The sequence below is a fragment of the Artemia franciscana genome, chromosome 8, assembly GCF_032884065.1.
Source record: "Artemia franciscana chromosome 8, ASM3288406v1, whole genome shotgun sequence".
Lineage (NCBI taxonomy): Eukaryota > Metazoa > Arthropoda > Branchiopoda > Anostraca > Artemiidae > Artemia > Artemia franciscana.
The window spans coordinates 25,277,424-25,297,479 of record NC_088870.1 but is presented as its reverse complement, the minus strand read 5'-3'; the positions used below and the strand labels follow the sequence as shown (position 1 = coordinate 25,297,479).

Genomic DNA, 20,056 nt, shown 5'->3' with positions numbered 1-20,056 from the left:
ATTTCAAAAAAAAATTATGAAATGGTTTTTTCGATTGTGTGCTAAAGATTAAGAAGACTAGCGACTAAAATTGGTGAATATCGTAGTCAGGATCACCGTAATAACGTTGAATTCTGAATCATGAATTATGATTTCTAGTGCTTTTCAAAACTGATTTGAGGAAAACTAACCTTCTTTTTTCGCCCTCCCAACCTCACTTGGCATTGCAACATATTCTCACTAAAAGTTGGTTAGTCAAATATGTCAAAAGATTTGAAAAATACGTCTCCAGGGTTGATATGATCCTTTTACGTCTTGGGGCAATGGAGGCTTTATAGATATAAATCATCATGGATCGTGCTCGTGTACAATCGTGATCAAGTCAAGATCGTGCAAAGACTTTTGCCTAATAACCCTCTTTCCTCCACCCAACTTTGTAGCCATAGATAATTTATACCATTTTTGACTCTTGCTCGTTTAGGGTTCATATGGGAGAGTGATCCTGAATGAATAGCTAAGTGTTCCAGTTTCCACAATGATTTCCAATTTTAACCATAGTTTTATCCAGAGTTTCTGAGTTTGCTAATTGCAAGATGAAAATCTAAGAATGAAAATCCAATATCGAAGACGGTAAATACATATTTCACAAATGCTGTTTGATTTTCACCTAGAGATCTTAAAATAAAATACAAATAAAACATCATACAAAATTCTACTGACCAAGGTAAAGGTAAGATTATGATTTTGACGATTTATAATTTTGACAAGGTGTAATTTTTTTTTTCTTTTTAACAAGACAGAGAATATATTCTACAAACATTCAAGTTTGTATTCAAAGACTTCAAAATCTGTTAAAATTGCCTGATTTTAAATTTACCTATTAGAATTATAAGAGTAAGAATGTTTGCATACTTGACAAAACTAGCCTCAGGGACAAGGGTCCAAAATTGTGCAAATAGTTATCTTGTTCCTTGTTAAAACCAAACTCGTGCAAGTAATTGATATCTACATATTTGAAGGTATAAATTGGGCTGGTGTACCCTCCAACTCACCTCCCTCTTGAGTTCCAACTTTTTTCGGAATGTTATACACTTCGCAGCTTGATTAAACTGGAATTCCGCAAGGATTTTCAGTATCAGTGCGAAAATAAGCCAACTCCTGATTAGGAGAAAAACGACGTAAGTCTTTATTTACTTTCAAAAAGAGCCAAATCCAGATATGATCCATAAATGAGCCAAGTCATAAATAACTTGGTGCAGGAATGAGGTCAGGGCAGACTCAGTGCAAGAGCAAACTAAGCTCTGAGTCGGTGCAAAATCAAGTTTGCGAATTCCTAACTGGGTGAAGATACGAGCCAAGTTCACGGGCTAGGTCCAAGCTACGGACTAACCTGGAACAAAAAAATGAGCTGTATTCAAGTTTTGGAATTTGTGTTGACACAGCGCTATCTAAACTAAGTCCTGATCGGTGTAAAAATAAGTTACGTCTAACCCCGGGAGGACTCGGTGCAAAAGCAAGAAAAGACATGGCTCAATGCAAAAAAAGCTTTATCAGGACTTGATGCAAAAACGAGCTATGTGTAGGCTTAGAAATTTTTGCGACTTGGCACCCAAACGATCTAAATCCTAACTCAGTGCAAAAACGAACTAGGTCCAAGCTCTAGACTGGGCTGGTGCAGAAACGATCAAGTTTCGTATGCTGACAATATAGTTTGTGATAAACACCAATATTGGAAACCAGGGGTCTGATATTAGTGGAGGGGAAAGAAGGTAGGTGGAACTGTGTGAAAATTCAACATAGAGGGATTTGCCTAATCCCCTCTCCAATAAAAAGCTTCAAAGTCCTACTTAAACCGGATATAAACAATATCAGTGGTAAATATCTTCTGAAATGTATCTATCTGTCACACAGATAAAAACAGATAGACTTACTTATTATACATCTAATTCACCGAACTATGCTGAAGGTGTAGTAAACTAAAAAAAAGATGCAGACTGTGACGTATTAAAACAAAAAGTTTTTTCCAAAAAAAAACTGTGAAAAAAACGGGTGAAGTGGTGCTGAAATTTGGGGTTCAGTAGCTCCCTCATATGCGAGAAATGAATACTTTCCTTTTGTTTAAGTTTTAAAGTTTTATTTTCTTTGATTTGAAAAAGATTCCTTTGTCTATTTAAATTTGTTTTACATAAGATATTTTTTATTGTGTTGTCTTTTCTTTTCTTAATCAGTCCGTTTGCATTAACTTGTCTCCTCGAAGCATCTTATTCTAATATATTATTATTGCTCTTATGTGTTTTTTAGACTCTTCATTGTATGCCAGCCACAACGACCAGCACTGTTTATTCTAAAAGACGTATTTGGAAGATTTGGGAATCTAATAGACGTATACATGTTAAGTGGTAAGAACTGTGGTTATGCCAAATACGCTGTCAGAGAATCAGCCAATCGTGCCATTGAAGTAAGCCACTGAATTTTGATTTCCCTTTTGTTTTGGTAATATTGGGTGTATGATTTTCACGACTGGAACCTGTTACCTTAAATTATATTATCTGATTCTGGTTTCTGATTTTGAGTTATTTTTTTATTTTGTTTTATTATTTTAAATGTATTTATTTATTTACCAATGAAAAAACTTGTAAGGATGATAGATGGTCGGTCTACCGTAATAAATCCTGATGGGATAAAAACTTACCATTGGTGGTAAAGGGAGAGGGGCTCTTCGAAACTAAAAAGTTGGCAATTTTATAAAACACATTCATTGGGATCTTTTTAAGAGCCTAATATTTTTGGAAGACTGTTTTTAGCATCTCATTGAAAAATGAATGAATGAATGTATTCAATACCCATCAATGGAAAAACAGATGGAGCACAAAAAAAAAGAAAGCATAAGACACTAATTCATCTGACACAACAAAACAAAACAATCAGAAATAGTTGGCGACTACTGCTGTAAAACATTGGCCCATGGGTGGGTCTTGACTGAGGAATTATACCGGTCAATTTGCGACAGAATTGCTTCTTCAGGGATGGCAGCACTGCACTGGCGCGTAACATACCTATTGCTTGTCCATGGTGGTAAACGCTGCAAAAGCTTTGCATACTTGTTGTACAGTGAGCGTAATCTCATTTTATCTGTAGCCGTAAAAATGCGCTAAAATGGACTAATGTACAGATAATGAGGCAAAATCATAGCACTGTACAGCTGGGCCAACAGACGACGATCAAACTTCATCTTATTTGTCACTATGCAGCTATATGTAAAAGAAGACCGCTTCTGAAAATGAGAGAGCATTAACCGCCGTGTTTCTAGTATTGACTGTCCAATAGGGAGGGCCACATATACAATATCATCCACAAGCTCAACAATAGAATCACCAAGTTTGACGCTCCGACCAGCATCTGATTTCGAGTCAAAAAGAAGCAATTCAGACTTTTCAGCATTAAACTGAAGTCCAATATGGGCATACTCTTGTTGCAATTTAATAAAATTAGCTTCTAGCCCATGCAGAAACTAGCTCAGCTTCAGGACATCATCTGTATAACCAATCAATGACAAATCTATACCAAGCAGTGTATAAGTCATAAGTTACTTTGATTGTGGCCTTACAAAGCTGTTATTAAACACTGTCAGTGACAAAATAGCACCTTATCTTACCCCTTCTTTACTTAGAAAAGGGAATTTCCACGCGAAGAAACAGCAGAATCACATGAGAGACTAATAATCTCCATATGGAGCAGCAAATCAAATGCACGTCTTATTATCATGGGTAGCTAAAGCAATACTTTCCCAGTGTTTTTCTGCATCAACTAAAGCAGATACCAAAGCAGAAAGGGCGTGACTACACCCAAGGCGAGACTGAAAACCGAACTGGTGGGCCTGAACTGTACATTTAGTTCTCAATTCATCAATTATCAATTTCTCGAAAATATTACATAATAAAGTTGCAACTGTTATTTGGCGAAAAGACGAAGATTCAGAAGGAGGTTTATTGTTCTTAGGGATAGGAGTCAAACATTCAGTTGAAAAAGAATCGGGGACAAATCCTAGATTAAATATCATTTGGTAAAGGAGTACTAAATGTTCCGTAAACAGTTCACCACACAAGGACAAATGCAGTGCAGATATCCCATAAAATCCTTTAGACTTTTTTTTCTTTAGTTTGCCATTTGTAGAAATGATCAGGCTTTTTGTAATAATCAGTCCTGGACTAGAAGCATGCTTAAAAAAAATCTCGGAGTTTCAATTTGTAACTATTTTGCTGATGTGAATCTGGAGCAGAAAATTCCCTTTTTTAATGCTCAACCCATGAGGAAAGTGGTATACGAGACGGAATTTGCCTTCGCATATCTTTTACAAGACGGGAACACGACTTATTTGGCCGACACCGAACTTCTTCCGAACAAGACAAAATAATTAAACTCCGATGAAGAGATCTTAATTTTTTTCTTGTTTCATTTTTGTGACATGATAGTCGTATTGATGAATTGCCTTATTGTCTTGTTACAATTGATGAGCGCGTTTCCAGTGAAATTTGTAATCATTTGTATTCACTTCAAATATAATACGAGTTAACTGTAAGACTGGAACATTTTATTAAGTTTTAGCTTTAGCCTCCATTGTTTTTCCTATCTAATAATGATTGCGCAGAAGTTAATGCATTAAAGACATTTGTACCTCTCTTTTAGAAAATTTGTTATTTAGTTACCATTTTGACTGATTCAGGTCCAATAAGTATTAGCTGCGAAACAACCGGGACCAAAAAATGTGACAAAATAATCACTTTTTCTTAAAGAATATGCCTGATCTGGAACACGTTTTTTCTGAACCTGTGGATACTCTTCATATAGTATATTGAGGGATAAAAGTATACTGATAGCAATAGCAGTAAAAAGTAAATTGTAGGCCCAAGAGTCAAATTTAGCTAAAAGATTTTATAATTATGTGAATAGATAGGGTCAATTAGAGTAGTGAAATAAAGCTGCTTTGGCTTGTTCATTTACGCTGGGAAAAAATATTTATTCATATTTCCTTCCTAGCTACTTTACGTGAAAACACCGAAATTCCTCATGTCATTAGAAATTTAATAGCCTCACTAATTCTATTATGTCGATGCGGTTAACCAGGCTACTATATACTTACCAAGGCTAACTAAAAATCAAAAACTAATTAGACGGCTCTAATGTTTGATTAAATTTTCACAGTGGCCAGTGTTCTCTCTAGAACATGTAAAGACAGTGTTGTTCGCTAGATGGCAAGTATTGCAAATCTAAAAATAGTCGCTAGACTGAGCTACGATGCTATTCGCCATAAAACACGGAAAATGAAGAAAAACGGATATAAGAAAACAGAAATGGTTGAAAAGGTGAGAAAAACACGGAACAAAACAGAAACGGTACTGAAAGAGCGGATGCCTGATTTCCGTTTGCTTAAAAAAAGAAGAAAAAAAATGGTAAGAATAAAACAACGGAAAACGGCGCCCACCCCTATTATGGATACTTTTTTTTTAAGGCTTTGCATGGTCAAGAGGTGTGTGGATCTCGATTAAAAGTAATGCTGGCGGAACCCCTAAGTGCCAAGGAGACTGCCAGAAAAAGAGTTAGAACGGATGAAGGAACGACGGAATAAATGGTAAGTTTAAAGTTTTCAAAAATATACTAGCTAATTAAGTCTTGAACTGTAGTAAAAAATAATGAACTTCTTCCGTAAAAGCTTTGTGCCTTATTTTTTTCAATCGAAAAGTTTAGTTTATTCGTGTTTTTATTAATGATGCTCCGTTGTGTATCATCAACTGTAGAGATGAACACAGAGACAATAGTCTAATTAAAGAAGGAGAGCTTCTTCAATTTGTAAGTAAAACTTAACGCTAAAATAATTTGGAGTATTGTATTTATTAAAAACTTTTTTTTAACAAGCTGCATAAGTAATGCATATGAATGTAAAAAAAAGCAATAGCATTGATGAAATTAGAGATCTAGTGGGAAATTTAAGGGTGGAGTTATCAAGTTTATTTTTTTGTCTTTTAGGCTTAAATCATTTTTCATGAAAGTCTGTAAGTATACCTAAAATGGACGTGGTGGCAGGTAGTTGTGCCACGAGACTCGTGTTTGGACCTTTATTTACAAGCTTATTTTTCACTAATAGTATTATCCATTACGCTGTATTGTTTGTCTAGCACGACAGAAGTTTTTTAATTTTGTTCATTTTGGTTCTGTAACTTAGGAAGGACAATGGAGGGGTTGGGGTTTGATGAAGGATTGATCCCATCGCTTTGTTTTGGCTATAAGAACTTTACAACTCTGTCCCTTCATTAAAAGGATATATTTATTCTTCAAACAAATATTTCTACTGTTTCACCAACCCTTGAGCCGTATTTGCCGAATTGTTTTTTAACCTATGAACTGCTCGGTTAACTTTGGTAATCAATAAAGTAATATTTACACTGAAAACTCTAAGAACCTTTCATCAACATTTTCGCGTGTAATTTCTAATTTTCAAGAGCTTTGAAAACAGCCTAAAGAGGCCATTACTGAAAACTTCACCGGTGATTTTCAGTCCTCCATTGTGGAAAATAAACAAACTTCTTTGGTAATCTGGACTTTGGTAATCAATAACTTGACTTTGGTAATCAGTAAAGTAATATCTACGCATAAAACTCTGAGAAACTTTCACTAACATTTTCGCGTATAATTTCTAATTTTCAAGAGCTTTGAAAACAGCCTAAAGAGGCCATCGCTGTAAACTTCACCGATGATTTTTAATCCTCCATTGTGGAAAATAAACAAACCTCTTTGGTAATCTTGACTTTGGTAATCAATAAATTGACTTTGGTAATCAATGAAGTAATATCTACGCATGAAACTCTTGAGAACCTTTCACCTACATTTTCGTCTATAATTGCTAATTCTCAAGAGCTTTGAAAACAGCCTAAAAGGGCCATCCCTGAAAACCTTCACCGGTGATTTTTAGTCCTCCATTGTGGAAAATAAACAAACTTTTCGGCTGACTTTGGTAATCAATAAAGTGATATGTACGCATAAAACTCTTGACAACCTTTCACAAACATTGTCGCCTTTTATTGCTAATTTCAAGAGCTGAAACAGTCGAAAAGGGCCATCCCTGAAAACCTTCACCGATGATTTTTAGTCCTCCATTGCGGAAATTAAATAAACTTTTCGGCTGACTTTGGTAATCATTAAAGTAATATCTACGCTTAAAACTTTGAGAACCTTTCACCGCCATTTTCGCCTATGATTGCTAATCATCAAGAGCTTTTAAAACAGCCTAAAAGGGCCATCGCTGAAAACTTCAACGGTGATTTTTTGTCCTCCTTTGTGGAAACTAAACAGACTTCACATTTGACTCTGGTAATCAATAAAGTAATATCTATTCATAAAACCCTGAGAACCTTTCACCAGCATTTTTGCCTATAATTGCTAATTTTCAAGAGCTTTGAAAACGGCCTAAAAGAAAAATCCCTGAACCTTCACCGGTGATTTTTGTCATCCATTATGAAGAATAAACAAACTTCTCGGTTGACTTTGGTAATCAGTAAAGTAATATCTACGCTTAAAACTCTTGAGAACTTTTCACAGACATTTTCGCCTGTAATTGCTAATTTTCAGAAGCTTTGAAAACAGCCTAAAAGGGCCATCGTTGAAAACCTTCATTGGTGATTTTTTGTCCTCCATTGTGGAAAATACACAAAATTCTCGGTTGACTTTGGTAGTCATTAAAGTAATATCTACGATTAAACTTGAGAACCTTTCACAAACATTTTCGCCTGTAATTGCTAGTTTTCTAAAGCTGGGAAATCAGCCTAAAAGGGCCGTCACTGAAAACCCTCACTGGTTATTTTTAGTCCTCCAGCGTGGAAAATAAACCAAATCATGTATTTTGCATGGGTAGTACTGATCTGCTTAATGGGTTCAAGTTAATCCTTAAGCTCAAATGGGGATGGCGGAGCATAGATTCATTATATGTATGAGAGTTAGATTCAAATCAATATGTCAAATCAGTTAAATACTTAGACCAAAGTGTTTTAGTGACAAAATCAACAGAAGAAATATATAGAGTTATACATATTACCTTTCACAGCCTGGATCTCAAAAGATTGAAATTAAATGCTCACAAAACGGAAACTTGGGATTTAAGTAAGATATTAGATAATACTGGAGAATTCATAAATTTAACTCGGAGGGAAAAGATCTTTGACGAGTTGAAGAAGAAAATCGTTTGGGTTTTCTTTATTTATCTAAGGATCCATGGAAAAGTATACTATAACTATTCTTGCAAAGGTTAAAGTTTCTATATTTGCGTTATCCAAAAATAGCAGCTTCAGGGATGACTATAGAAGTTGTATTAAGATACCTACCAACTGTGTCATTCCAAGAAATTGGAGAGATTGAGGTTTTTTCAAATAGGACTAATCCACTATATTTTATTTTTGGGGAGAGCCTGGGCACTTTTGTTTTAGGTGTAATGATCTTTTAGGTTTAAAGCTCTAAATTTAAGGGAGAATTTATTGACTAGTGGGATAGATGAGCTGTTGCTAGTGATCCTCAGATCAACTTGTTATGGATGTGTTGTGGCCAAAGGAATTTTTATTTTAAAAGTGTCCGAGACCTGTAGAGACTTCTCTCAAATATATCGTATCCTTTTGTTTTATTTTTATATCGGTTTATTGGCTTCGAAGCACGAATTTTCTATTCACATATTTATTAGATCAGAGGTTACTGTCTAACAATTTTATTTTTGTCAATCCTCAGAAATATACTGTTGATGATGCATCAATGAACCCTTTGAACCCTTATTTATATAACAAATAGAATATTTACGTCACTGAAGTGTAATCGTAGAAAAGTTTGATCGAAGTCAGAAGTACAGTTTTGTTTAATGCCATATTTTGACAAAGCTCGTCTTTAAATTGTTTTCTTGTATAAATGCTGACGTTAAAAAAGTAATTTTTTTTTCAGTTGTCTGTTTCTTTAAGAAGCACTAAAAATGGGAAAATATTAATTGAAAAACAAGTTTTTCTGAGGAAATAATTGAGCAAAATTGAAACAAAACGAAATATTTTTTTTCTGTCTATTCAATACATTTGAATGATGTGTTAACTTGACTCCAACAACCCAATGCTACAAACTTAACAGAAATAAACGGACAGTTGATATATCCCCATAACCAACTTGCTCTTTAGTGAAAATATGAAATGCTCATTGGTGTGTCCTGGTTGAAAGGTGTTACAAATGTCCCCCTATGTTGACTAGAATGTTGCCAGATTCGAAATTCTTCATTTTAGTTTTCTAGGGGGGAAGAGACTGACTGCTTTTTTAGATGCTGATGCCTCATAGCAGTCTTATTCTGGAAAAAGAGACGATATGACTGTGAGTTAGGAAGACAGATGAGATATGAAAAGCAAAAGTCCGTCATAAACTATTCCAAATCTTTAATTTCTTATAGTCTCTTTAGTGCGTACTGACTCAATTTTATTTTTAGTCTACTGCACACATTACGGTGAACCGGACTTGACTTCTACGGTGAACCTGCCAAGCTGAACTGTACTTACTTCAATGATAACAGGATTTAGAGACTATTTAGGTGACTGGGAATTCGACTTTTTTTCCTTTTTCTTGCTTGTAACTGTCAACACCGATAAAACACAAGGTTCTCATAAAAACATAGAAAGAAAAATGGTTTTACCTTTCAAAAGAGCAATGAAGGCATGCGTATTAAGAAACTTTTTCTAACAGTTCTAAGCGTTGGATAAATCACTGATAAAACTCAAATCAAGGATAGGCTTACTTTAGTGGTTATTTGAAAATCTATTAGTTCATAAAATCTTCTATTTCTGAAATCTAAGCCTTCTTTTAAGGACCCTTATTTGCTCAAGGGTAATAATAGAAAACCTTTTGACCATTTGTCGGACAACAAAAGTTCCCTATAGTTCTTGAAATTACTTAGATTCAAAAATAACGTTAATAGTTTTAAGCTTTATAATAGGCCTGCATATTACTTTTTTTATGGAGATTAACTTGTTTTGAAAAAAAGGATATTTTATTAAGAAACACTTGGGTCTCAAAGACTCCAGAATATTCTGTTGCAACATGACTTTTATAACTAATTGCTAAATACCACTTTCTTTGCCAGGTTTTATCGCAGGTATTGCAAATATTAACATGCAGTTGAAATTGAACTTTTTACTTGTATCATTCATAATTATGTTTATAAAAATAACGAGTACAAGATAGAAGACTTTATAAATTGAAAATTAGCATCGAGACTAAAACTCTTTGCACAAGTTATGTATGAACTTCTGTTGTATCCAACGATATTCGAAAGCTGTTTACAGAGGAACACAAAAAGAAGCCATTTCCCCATGAATTCCGCCTTGATGTTTTAGAAAAAACTCGCATTTAGATCACTAAAATATGAAAATATGCCTGAAAAGCATGAAAAAATTAAACCATTCAAAGAAGTCAATCAACCTTATGACTTAGCAGTAAAGCCAAATTCTGACTTAGGAAGGGCACTGAATTATGCACAATGCGTATCTTAAAGATATGCTTGTGTATACTTCTATTATTGAAAAACCTGCCATATTGACATTAATTTGTTTCGGTAAGTTGGTTAGTATAAACTGAAATTAACTTCAAGACGTTTGACGGCTGAAATTCGAAACTAAAAAAAGATATTTGTTATATTCTATTATTTTTCTTCTTTTTTTTCAATGTTTGTAGTTGTTGTAATTTTTCTTTCGTGTATAGAATGATTTCGAAAGATTATATTTTTTCTTGTTTAATTTTTTTTCGTTTTTGAGAATATTTTTTCTTGTTTTATTTTTTTTTTCTGTCAGTTTTAGTGCCATGTTGACGGAAAATTTCAGTTCTGAATTGATAAATTATCACACTTTTTAGACGGCCTTCATTTCTCCGTTGAAATTATTCTTTTATTGTGTAGCGTGTGTGAAAAATTTTCTTAATGAATGTAGGGGCATGTAATTGATGAAAAATAAAATATTACATTGTGTCTAAGTCTTTGGTAAGTGTTTTGGTTAAATATCGGTCTGTGTAGAATTTGAAAAGAACCATCTAGTGGAAAACAGGACGCATCTTACATGTAGAAAATTATACTCGGAAATTCTCGACTATAGTATGAGTTCGAGCTCAACAACAGGGAAAAATACCCAGAAAAAAAAACCCAGAAAAATAGTGTTGGTCATGTCATGATAAACATGCTAGATTTTTCAGATTGTGGAGCAATATTTACAGCCAGAACTGTTCGAGCAATCGGCACAGCAACACTATTGTTTACTATTGTTTACTAATTACACAGCACTATTGTTTACTAATGTGTCAGCTGGTATTGCAAAAACTAAGTCTTAAGTAAATAGTTCTACGTCTAGGAATACGAGTTTTTTGTTGCAAGATGTTGCAGAAAAATTGTTGACTCCTAGTCTGTCTTTGACCCTGTGGTCACATAAAATTTATATATTATAACGCTATCATATTGATTAAAAAAAAACTTTCCAAAAAATATCTTTTTAAAAAAAATAAAGGTTATATTAAACTTAAGATCAGAAGAAATAGAAGCATGCAATAAATCAAACTTAAAACGACCAGAAATCACTATTAAAAAATAAATGAAGCCCAAAACGAACAGAAATTAAATAAACAGTCATAGCAAAAAGAACACAACTTGTACTAATATAAAGAATAAATAAATCTTAAAATGAGGAAAGCTTAAATTGAATATATAGTTAAGGCTTAAACGAACAAAAATATTTTGTTTTTGAAGCATAAATAAAGCCCAAGCCGAACAGAAATTAAATAAATAGTCATAGCAAATAAACATACGATAGGTACTAATTTAAATCAAGAAATAAATCTTAAAACGAGCAAACCTTAATTGAATATGCAAATCAAGCTTGAAACAAACAAAATCACTACAACCAAGAGTTCGGATTTTGTCTCCTTCTCTCATTGTAAAAGTCTCAAACCTAATGCGTATTTGGCGCTTTACTAAAACTATGTGTCTTGAACAGCCTTTGAAAATATAAATAAAATCAAACTGAATATAGGTTTGATAATATAGGTTTACATATATATATATATATATATATATATATATATATATATATATATATATATATATATATATATATATATATATATATATATATATATATATATATATATGTTCAATTTAGTCCTAAAATATATATATATATATATATATATATATATATATATATACTAGCTGTTGGGGTGGCGCTTCGCGCCACCCCAACACCTAGTTGGTGGGGGCGCTTCGCGCCCCCCCCCCAAGCCCCCCCGCGCGCGTAAGTCGTTACGCGCCATTGTAGTTGTGTCCCTATGTCCCACCTGTGAATATAGATAGATATATATATATATATGTTTTTAACTACGTAAAACTTGCGAATATACAACATTCTTTGCTGTCCCATTGTCTGTGCATATAAATAGATTGTCAGGTTTACCGACTCTTGAACATGCAACATATAATGGTCCATTGGAAAACAATCCGTATTCAGATCTATACCTCATGATTCTAATGATTGCCCTTGAGCTTTGTTGATGGTGATTGCTAATCGACGATTCCCTGTGTCGCCGTCGTCATTTATATATCCCCGTGTGCCCCCCGGTGTCCCGGTCGTCATTTATATTCCATGTGTTCCGGTCGTCATTTATGTCCCGGTGTCCCAGTCTGTGAATTCTCTTTGAGGGTCCCGGGCGTCATTGATATTCCTTGTGTCCCGGTGTCCCGGTCGTCATTCGTGTCCCGGTGTCCCAGTCTGTATATACATTCGTTTTTGAATTGGTCTTTTTTTTAGGTTTTAGTTTTCTGCCTTTTTTTTAGCTTTTTTTAGTTATACCTCATGATTCTAATGATTGCCCTTAGTTTTTTTTTTCTTTTTTCTTTTTAGTTTTTTTTTTATTTTTATTTTTTTAGTTTTGTTTTTCTCCTTTATTTTTCTTTTTGTTTCCTTTTTTTAGTTTTTTAACATGACGTCAGCCGACACAGAAACATGACGTCACCTGATCCACAGATCCACAGACAGACAACTTATTTTTATATATATAGATATATATATATATATATATAATGAAAAGAGAAATCACCAGTGCAACAGCACAAACACATAAAAAAAGACAGAAATAAAAAAAATATAAAAGAATTTGTTGATGAAATTACTGATTCTTCGAACGCTAAAGATGAAGGTTTAGCGGAGATTTAACCGAAAGGTCGAGGTTTAAAATTTCTCGGTATACACACAATTGTTGGACCTGGATTGGTTGTTAAAGCTCCTAAAAAACGTGGTAGATCCAAGAAAATACAAGTAGAGGCGGCTGAAGTAACTAAATTCCAGAAAAAGTTGTTGAAGCTGAGATTTCACAATTCAAAGAATGCTCGCTTCCAAAAAACGATGAATGTCAGAAAGAATCAAAAATCACATGATACCGCTTACAAATATTGATATATTGGATGAATTTGGCCATATTCTTTATTTCCGAGGTGTTTTTTCTCGAGCTAACTTACTAAGTAAAATAAAGAAAAAAGAATGTGGTGTAATAATTTATGCCTGCATGGGATCGCCTGGGATGCATTGCACTTGTTATTTCAGTAATACCAAGTACTCATTTGTAGAGTTTTATGATTCTTCTGGATTCCAACCTGGAAATGAAATCGTCAACTACTTAAAAACTTCAAGTAAACAAATTGAGTATCATTTTACTCAGTTCCAAATTTTTGACAACTTGAATTGTGGTCATTTGTGTGTTGATTATATAAAAAGAAGATTTAAGGGAATGGATCCACATAATAAGTTTTTTTTTTCATTTATCAATAGAAGAAAAATTAGAAAAGGGATTATTTGTTTATTGTAGAAGTTTTAAATACTATGTATATGTTGGTAATGGTTTCTTAATATCCAAATCTATATTTAGAGCTTCAGGCTTATCTGCTTTCACGATGTTACCCCTTGCTTCTTTAAGTCTTTGGACAGTTCTAATTTAAATACTTGAAAAATATCTACGAATACCAAAAAGAAAGGCTTAGTATAAAGCTGTTTATTCATCCTATTTAGAATTGCTTTCTATGTATAAACCGGTCGATTTGACTAATGAAGAAACAATTAAACGAGAAAAGGAATTATAGGAAATATTACAGTTTTTTCACGTAAAAACTATTCGAAACAGGTAAATTCAAATTGTTATAAATATTGCACCAATTCTGTTAAGCTCAAAAATAATATTGAAAAATAATTTAAGATATTTTAGAAGTTTTCGCCCCCCCCCCTCCCCAGACTGTTTACCAGTTTATTTTTATTTTGTTACTTTTACTGTTGGGATCTCACATAAGCCTGAGTTCTGAGGAAATCTCGCAGGTTTGTTTGTCCGGAGAGAAACTGGCTGCTTCATACTTCTTGATTGGGGGCCAGATCGTATTGGTATCATCAACTGCTACTCGAGGTAGCAGTGAGAGTACAGGCCAGATCATATTGTCATCAACTGCTACACGAGGTAACAGTGAGAGACGAACTGTCGGATCGCAATCGATAGTCAGTCAATCGGTTTACCAACTCGGCCCTACTAACCTGTAAAGAGAGCTTATACAATCTTTTTGTGTTTCATTTTACATATAGAATAATTAAAAATGTTGCAGGCTTCCAAATTAAACCTGAGACCTTTTTCTTCCGAGTCAAGCGCTCTAACCATTTGCGCTATGGGAGACTTGTTAAAAGTTAGAGGGAAATCATTTTGCTTGATAAATTATTTCCGACTCAGTAAATTTTTTCAATAAAATGATCAACTAATCAATGGAGAAACTTTTAAGCGAAATTAAAATGGAGAATAAAAATAATCGAACTATTATGAAAGAAGATTTTGACATTGAAATAGAATATACTATTAAAGCAATGAAATGTGTTACAACTAATTATGGAGATGAAATCGTTCTCACTATTGATTTTAAAGGTGAAATAGTTATTTGCACCTAAGCGTTTTGATTTTAAAGCAGCTAATCTTGAAAAGAAATTTAAAAAATCAAATGAAGCTATGATTTTCAAAGTTTATTGAAAAAAAAATAAAGATGATATAAATTATTTAGATATCGATCTAACAATTAAATATTCGACCGAAGAAATAGTATAGGAAATTATCAAAAACATGTTGTATTATATATTAATAATAATTCTAATAATCTGTACTATTGTGCTAAATTTTTTTTTACAAAATCATATCCATTTCTTTTTTTTTAAAGCTGTTTCTTGTGTCACACCACCTGTTCTGATGGTAAAAGCTATGATGGAAAACGCTTGAAAAATGTAGGTTTTTCATTTGAAAATCCTGTAAATTGTGCTGAAAAGGGGGTAAATTGAATGGACTTACGAAGTGGGACAGAAACCCCATTTTCTATACTACTACTATTCTAAAAAACCCTTGCATAAAAACCTTATATGCCCCCAGTGCATAACATACCACAATTGGCCCTAGGATCTGGGGGGTTGTGTTGACCCTGGAGGTTTGTTATCTGATCTTTTGTCTTGTTTTAACTAAATGACTATCTAAAACAAATCGATCGTATGGATTTTGGGTAAAGAGGGCAGGGGGGTTAGTTGCCCTCCGGTCCCTTTAGATTCTTAAAAAGCCTACTAGAACTTTCAATTTACAATCGAATGAGCCCCTCTGAAATTTATACGATAATTCCTGCCATAAAAACCTTATTTGCCGCTGGGGCATAAATTACAACACTTGCTCCTGGGCCCTGGGGGGTGTAAACCCATGAGTTTTTTTTTATATGATCTTTTGTCTATTTTCGACAAAATGAATTTATCAATATTCCGTCGGGTGGATTTTTGGAAAAGAGGATGGGTAGGGGGATACTTGTCATCGGATCACTTTTGACTCCCAAAAAAGGAACTAGCACTTTCAATTTCTAGTGATTTGAGTCCCCTCGGAAGTTTAAATATTCCGTAAGAACCTTCTATGCCCCCGGGTTATAAGTGACAACCCTTCCCCTAAGCTCTAGTGGGGTTACATTGACCCCCAATGTTTTTGTTATCTGATCTTTGGACTATTAGAAACAAAATGACTATCTCAAAAACTTTGATTGAATGCATTTGGGGAATAGAGGGTGTGCTTGAGATTGAAGGGGGGAGTAGATGCCCTCCGATCACTGTTGGCTTTTAAAAAGGTACCTACAACTTTCATTTTCCAATGATATGAGCCATCTCTGAAGTTTATACGACCTCCCCTTGCATAAAAACATTATGTACCACGGGGGCATAATTTACATCACTTGCCTCCTCGCTCTTGGGGGTTATTTCGACCCTGTTTTTTTTTTAATGTATAAACTACTTGGAATTAAATTTGTACCTCAATTTTAATTGGATGCATTTGGGGAAAAGAGGGTGTGTGTGGGTGGGGATAGATGCCCCTTAATCACTTTTGACTCTTAAAAACGTAACTATAACTTTCGATTTCCAATCGAATGACCCCCCTCCAAAGTTTATGCGACCAACCTTTCCATAGGAAGTGTCTCGAGGAAAAAAAAACGTTGGAGCCTTATGGTCTTAGGGTTGGTCGGGGTACTCAGTTTCCATCTGATTACTTGATTCTTGAAAAGAGAACTAGAACTTTCAATTTCTAATCTTCTGTGTCCCCTCCGAAGTGTAAACGACCACCTCTTCAGCAAAAACCGCAGGATACCTCCGGGGTATATGTTACAACCCATAAGTAACGACTCTGGTTGGGTTACTTTAACCCCGAAGATCGTTGGACTATTTCAAACAAAATGGTTGTCTCAAAATTTTGATCGGATGCATTTGAAGAAAAGAGGGTTTGGGGGGATGGAGGTAAATGCCCTCCGTTGTCTTTTGATGACTTTTAAAAAGTTAGCAGCTTTTGTTATTTGATGTTTAATCTATTTTAAATAAAAATGGCTATCTCAAAATTTTTAATGGATGTTTTGGGGGGAAATGCATCTTTTTTTTTGGGGAGGGGCGGCTACTGGCCCTCTGATCACTTTTGACTCTTAAAAAGGACACTAGAAACCTGATTTAATATTGAATGAGCCCCCTCCGAAGTTTTTACGACCATCCCTTCCATAAGAATATTGTATGCCCCCGAGGCACAATTTACAATACTTACCCGCTTGTTCTGGAGGCTGTGTTATGCCTGGAGTTTGGTCTATCTTAAACGTAAGGGCTATATAAAAATTTGGTTTGGACTTGTTTGGGGAAAATATGGCTAGTTGCCATTGGATTACTTTTGACTCTTTAAAAGGGAAATTGAAATGAGATATGAGATATACATATATTAAGAAAAGAAAACAAACACTATTCGCCATTCGCCTGCCAAGAATGGCAATAAGCTTGTAAGGGCAAGCGAGGTTATCACCGCCAGCTAATTAAAAACACATTCATATCACGCTACTCAATACAAAAGAAACTCAACTGATGAAGGAAGAAAGGAAAAAAAGAGAAACAGGAAAAAGACAAGAAGAAGACAGAGAAAAAAAAATTAACAGCAAGTAAATCAGGGAAATGCCTTGAATAGAATGACAACTTGGAAAGGGGCTTACATCAAAATTATTCACGAGATAAAAGAAACTTCTTTACCCGTGACTTGAAAGCCGGAAGACTAGGCACATTTTTCACACCCTCGGGCAAAATATTCCAAACATGGGGACCATAATGGCGAATCACAAAAGATGCCCGAGTAGTACTCCTAAACCATGAGTTAAGTTATCAGCTTTTCTTGTATTATGATCATGATGGTCTCTATTAAAAGTAAAAAGATTTTCAAAAGCAGGGGTGAGCTGGCGATTCAAATATTTATACGAGAAAATCGCAACTTGATAATCACGAATTTGGGATACATCCATTAACTTATTCTTTTTAAAATGCTCATGAGCAGGAACATCATCAGAATCATAAAATTCCGATAATAATTTTACAGCTCTATTCTGAAGTTTTTGTACCCTTTTGAAAAATGTTACAAAATTACTTGCTCATATAGGTAGTTTGAACTGCCAATTTCTTGTCATTTGAGTCCCCTCTCAAGTTTGTACGACCACCTCTTCTATAAAAACCTTATATGCCCCTCATGCTTAAGTTACAACCCTTCCTCGGGCTCTGGGTGGGGCATGTTGACCCCGAATTTTTTGTCTGATCGTTGTTATCTGATCGACTATTTTAAACAAACTAGCTATCTAAATATTTACATCGGATACACTTTGGGAAGGAGGTTCTGTTTGAGGGGGTGGGGGGAGGTAGATGCCCTCCTCTCATGTTTGACTCATAAAAATGTAACTAGAACTTTAAACTTCCATTCAAATGAGCCTTCTCTGAAATTTATACGACCACTCCTTACATAAAAACTTAAAACACTGGCCCCCGGGCTCTAGGAGACTGTGTTACCACCGGAGCTTTTGTTATCTGATGTTTGAACTATTTTTAACGAAATGGCTATCTCAAAATCTTTATCGGATGGGTTTGGGGAACAAAAGGCGTGGTGTGGTGGGGGGTCTAGTTAGAAACTCTTAGAAACTGAACTAGAACTTTCAAATTCCAATCAAATGAGTCCCCTCCTGAAGTCTACGAATGTCATTTCCATAAGAACCATAACTGCCCCCCAGGGCATAGCTTAAAACGCCTGCCCTTGGGCCTGGGGGGGGGGTCTGTTGACCATGAAGTTTTTTGTCTGATGTTTGAGCTATTTTCGTTAAATTTTGAGCTATTTAATTAAAATTTTTATTTGGTATTAACCAAGTGACATATAACAATCGCAAATTCTGTCAGTCTGTCCGTCCCGGTTTCGCTACTTTAGGCACTTCCAGGTAAGCTAGGACGATGAAATTTGGCAGGCGTATCAGGGACCGGACCAGATTAAATTAAAAATAGTCTTTTTCCCGATTTGACCATCTGGGGGGGAGTGGGGGGCCCGTTGATTCGGAAAAAATAGAAAAATTGAAGTATTTTTAACTTACGAACAGTTGATCAGATCTTAATAAAATTTGATGTTTTGAAGGATATCGTGTTTCAGAGCGGTTATTTTAAATCCCGACCAGATCTGGTGACATTGGAGGGGGGTTGGGAGGGGGAAACCTAAAATCTTGGAAAACACTTAGAGTGGAGGGATCGGAATGAAACTTGGTGGGAAAAATAAGCACAAGTCCTAGATATATGATTGACATAACCGGAACGGATCCACTCTCTTTGGGGTAGTTGGGGGGGGGATGGTTAATTTTGAAAATTAGAAAAAATGAGGTATTTTTAACTTATGAACGAGTGATCGGATCTCAATGATATTTGACATTTAGAAGGATATCGTGTCTCAGAGCTCTTATTTTAAATCCCGAACAGATCTAGTGACACTGGGGGGAGTTGGGAGGGGGAAACCTAAAATCTTGGAAAACACTTAAGAGTGGAGGGATCGGGATGAAACTTGGTGGGAAAAATAAGCACAAGTCCTAGATACATGATTGACATAACCGGATCGGATCCGCTCTCTTTGGGGTAGTTGGGGGGGGGGGGGGAATTCTGAAAAATTAGAAAAAATGAGGTATTTTTAACTTATGTACGGGTGATCGGATCTCAATGATATTTGATATTTAGAAGGATATCGTGTCTCAGAGCTCTTGTTTTAAATCCCGAACAGATCTGGTGACATTGGGAGGGGGAAACCTAAAATCTTGGAAAACACTTAGAGTGGAGGGATCGGAATGAAACTTGGTGGGAAAAATAAGCACAAGTCCTAGATACATGATTGACATAACCGGAACGGACCCACTCTCTTTGGGGTAGTTGGGGGGGGGGGAGGGTTAATTCTGAAAATTAGAAAAAATGAGGTATTTTTAACTTACGAACGAGTGATCGGATCTCAATGAAATTTGATATTTAGAAGGATATCGTGTCTCAGAGCTCTTATTTTAAATCCCGAACAGATCTGGTGACATTGGGGGGGGGAACCTAAAACCTGGAAAACACTTAGAGTGGAGGGATCGGGATGAAACTTGGTGGGAAAAATAAGCACAAGTCCTAGATACATGATTGAC

At 35.0% G+C, this 20,056-nt stretch overlaps 1 protein-coding gene and 1 long non-coding RNA gene across 8 annotated transcripts in view; one reads left to right on the top strand and one right to left on the bottom strand.

Moving 5' to 3' along the window:
• LOC136030201 (RNA-binding protein 45-like) overlaps positions 1-20,056 on the top strand; it is a 272,030-nt gene that overhangs the window by 91,392 nt on the left and 160,582 nt on the right. For 5 of the 7 annotated variants that reach the window (XM_065708979.1, XM_065708983.1, XM_065708978.1 and 2 more), the window contains exons 10-12: positions 2,281-2,437; positions 5,489-5,608; positions 9,476-11,010. In XM_065708979.1, the coding sequence (XP_065565051.1) occupies positions 2,281-2,437; positions 5,489-5,605 (274 nt within the window). In that variant the 3' untranslated portion in view covers positions 5,606-5,608; positions 9,476-11,010. Of the gene's footprint in view, positions 1-2,280; positions 2,438-5,488; positions 5,609-9,475; positions 11,011-20,056 lie in introns of those variants that run through there. The other 2 variants (XM_065708982.1, XM_065708974.1) reach the window with 2 other exon arrangements.
• LOC136030206 (uncharacterized) overlaps positions 1-20,056 on the bottom strand; it is a 422,925-nt gene that overhangs the window by 372,835 nt on the left and 30,034 nt on the right. The window lies entirely within an intron of this gene.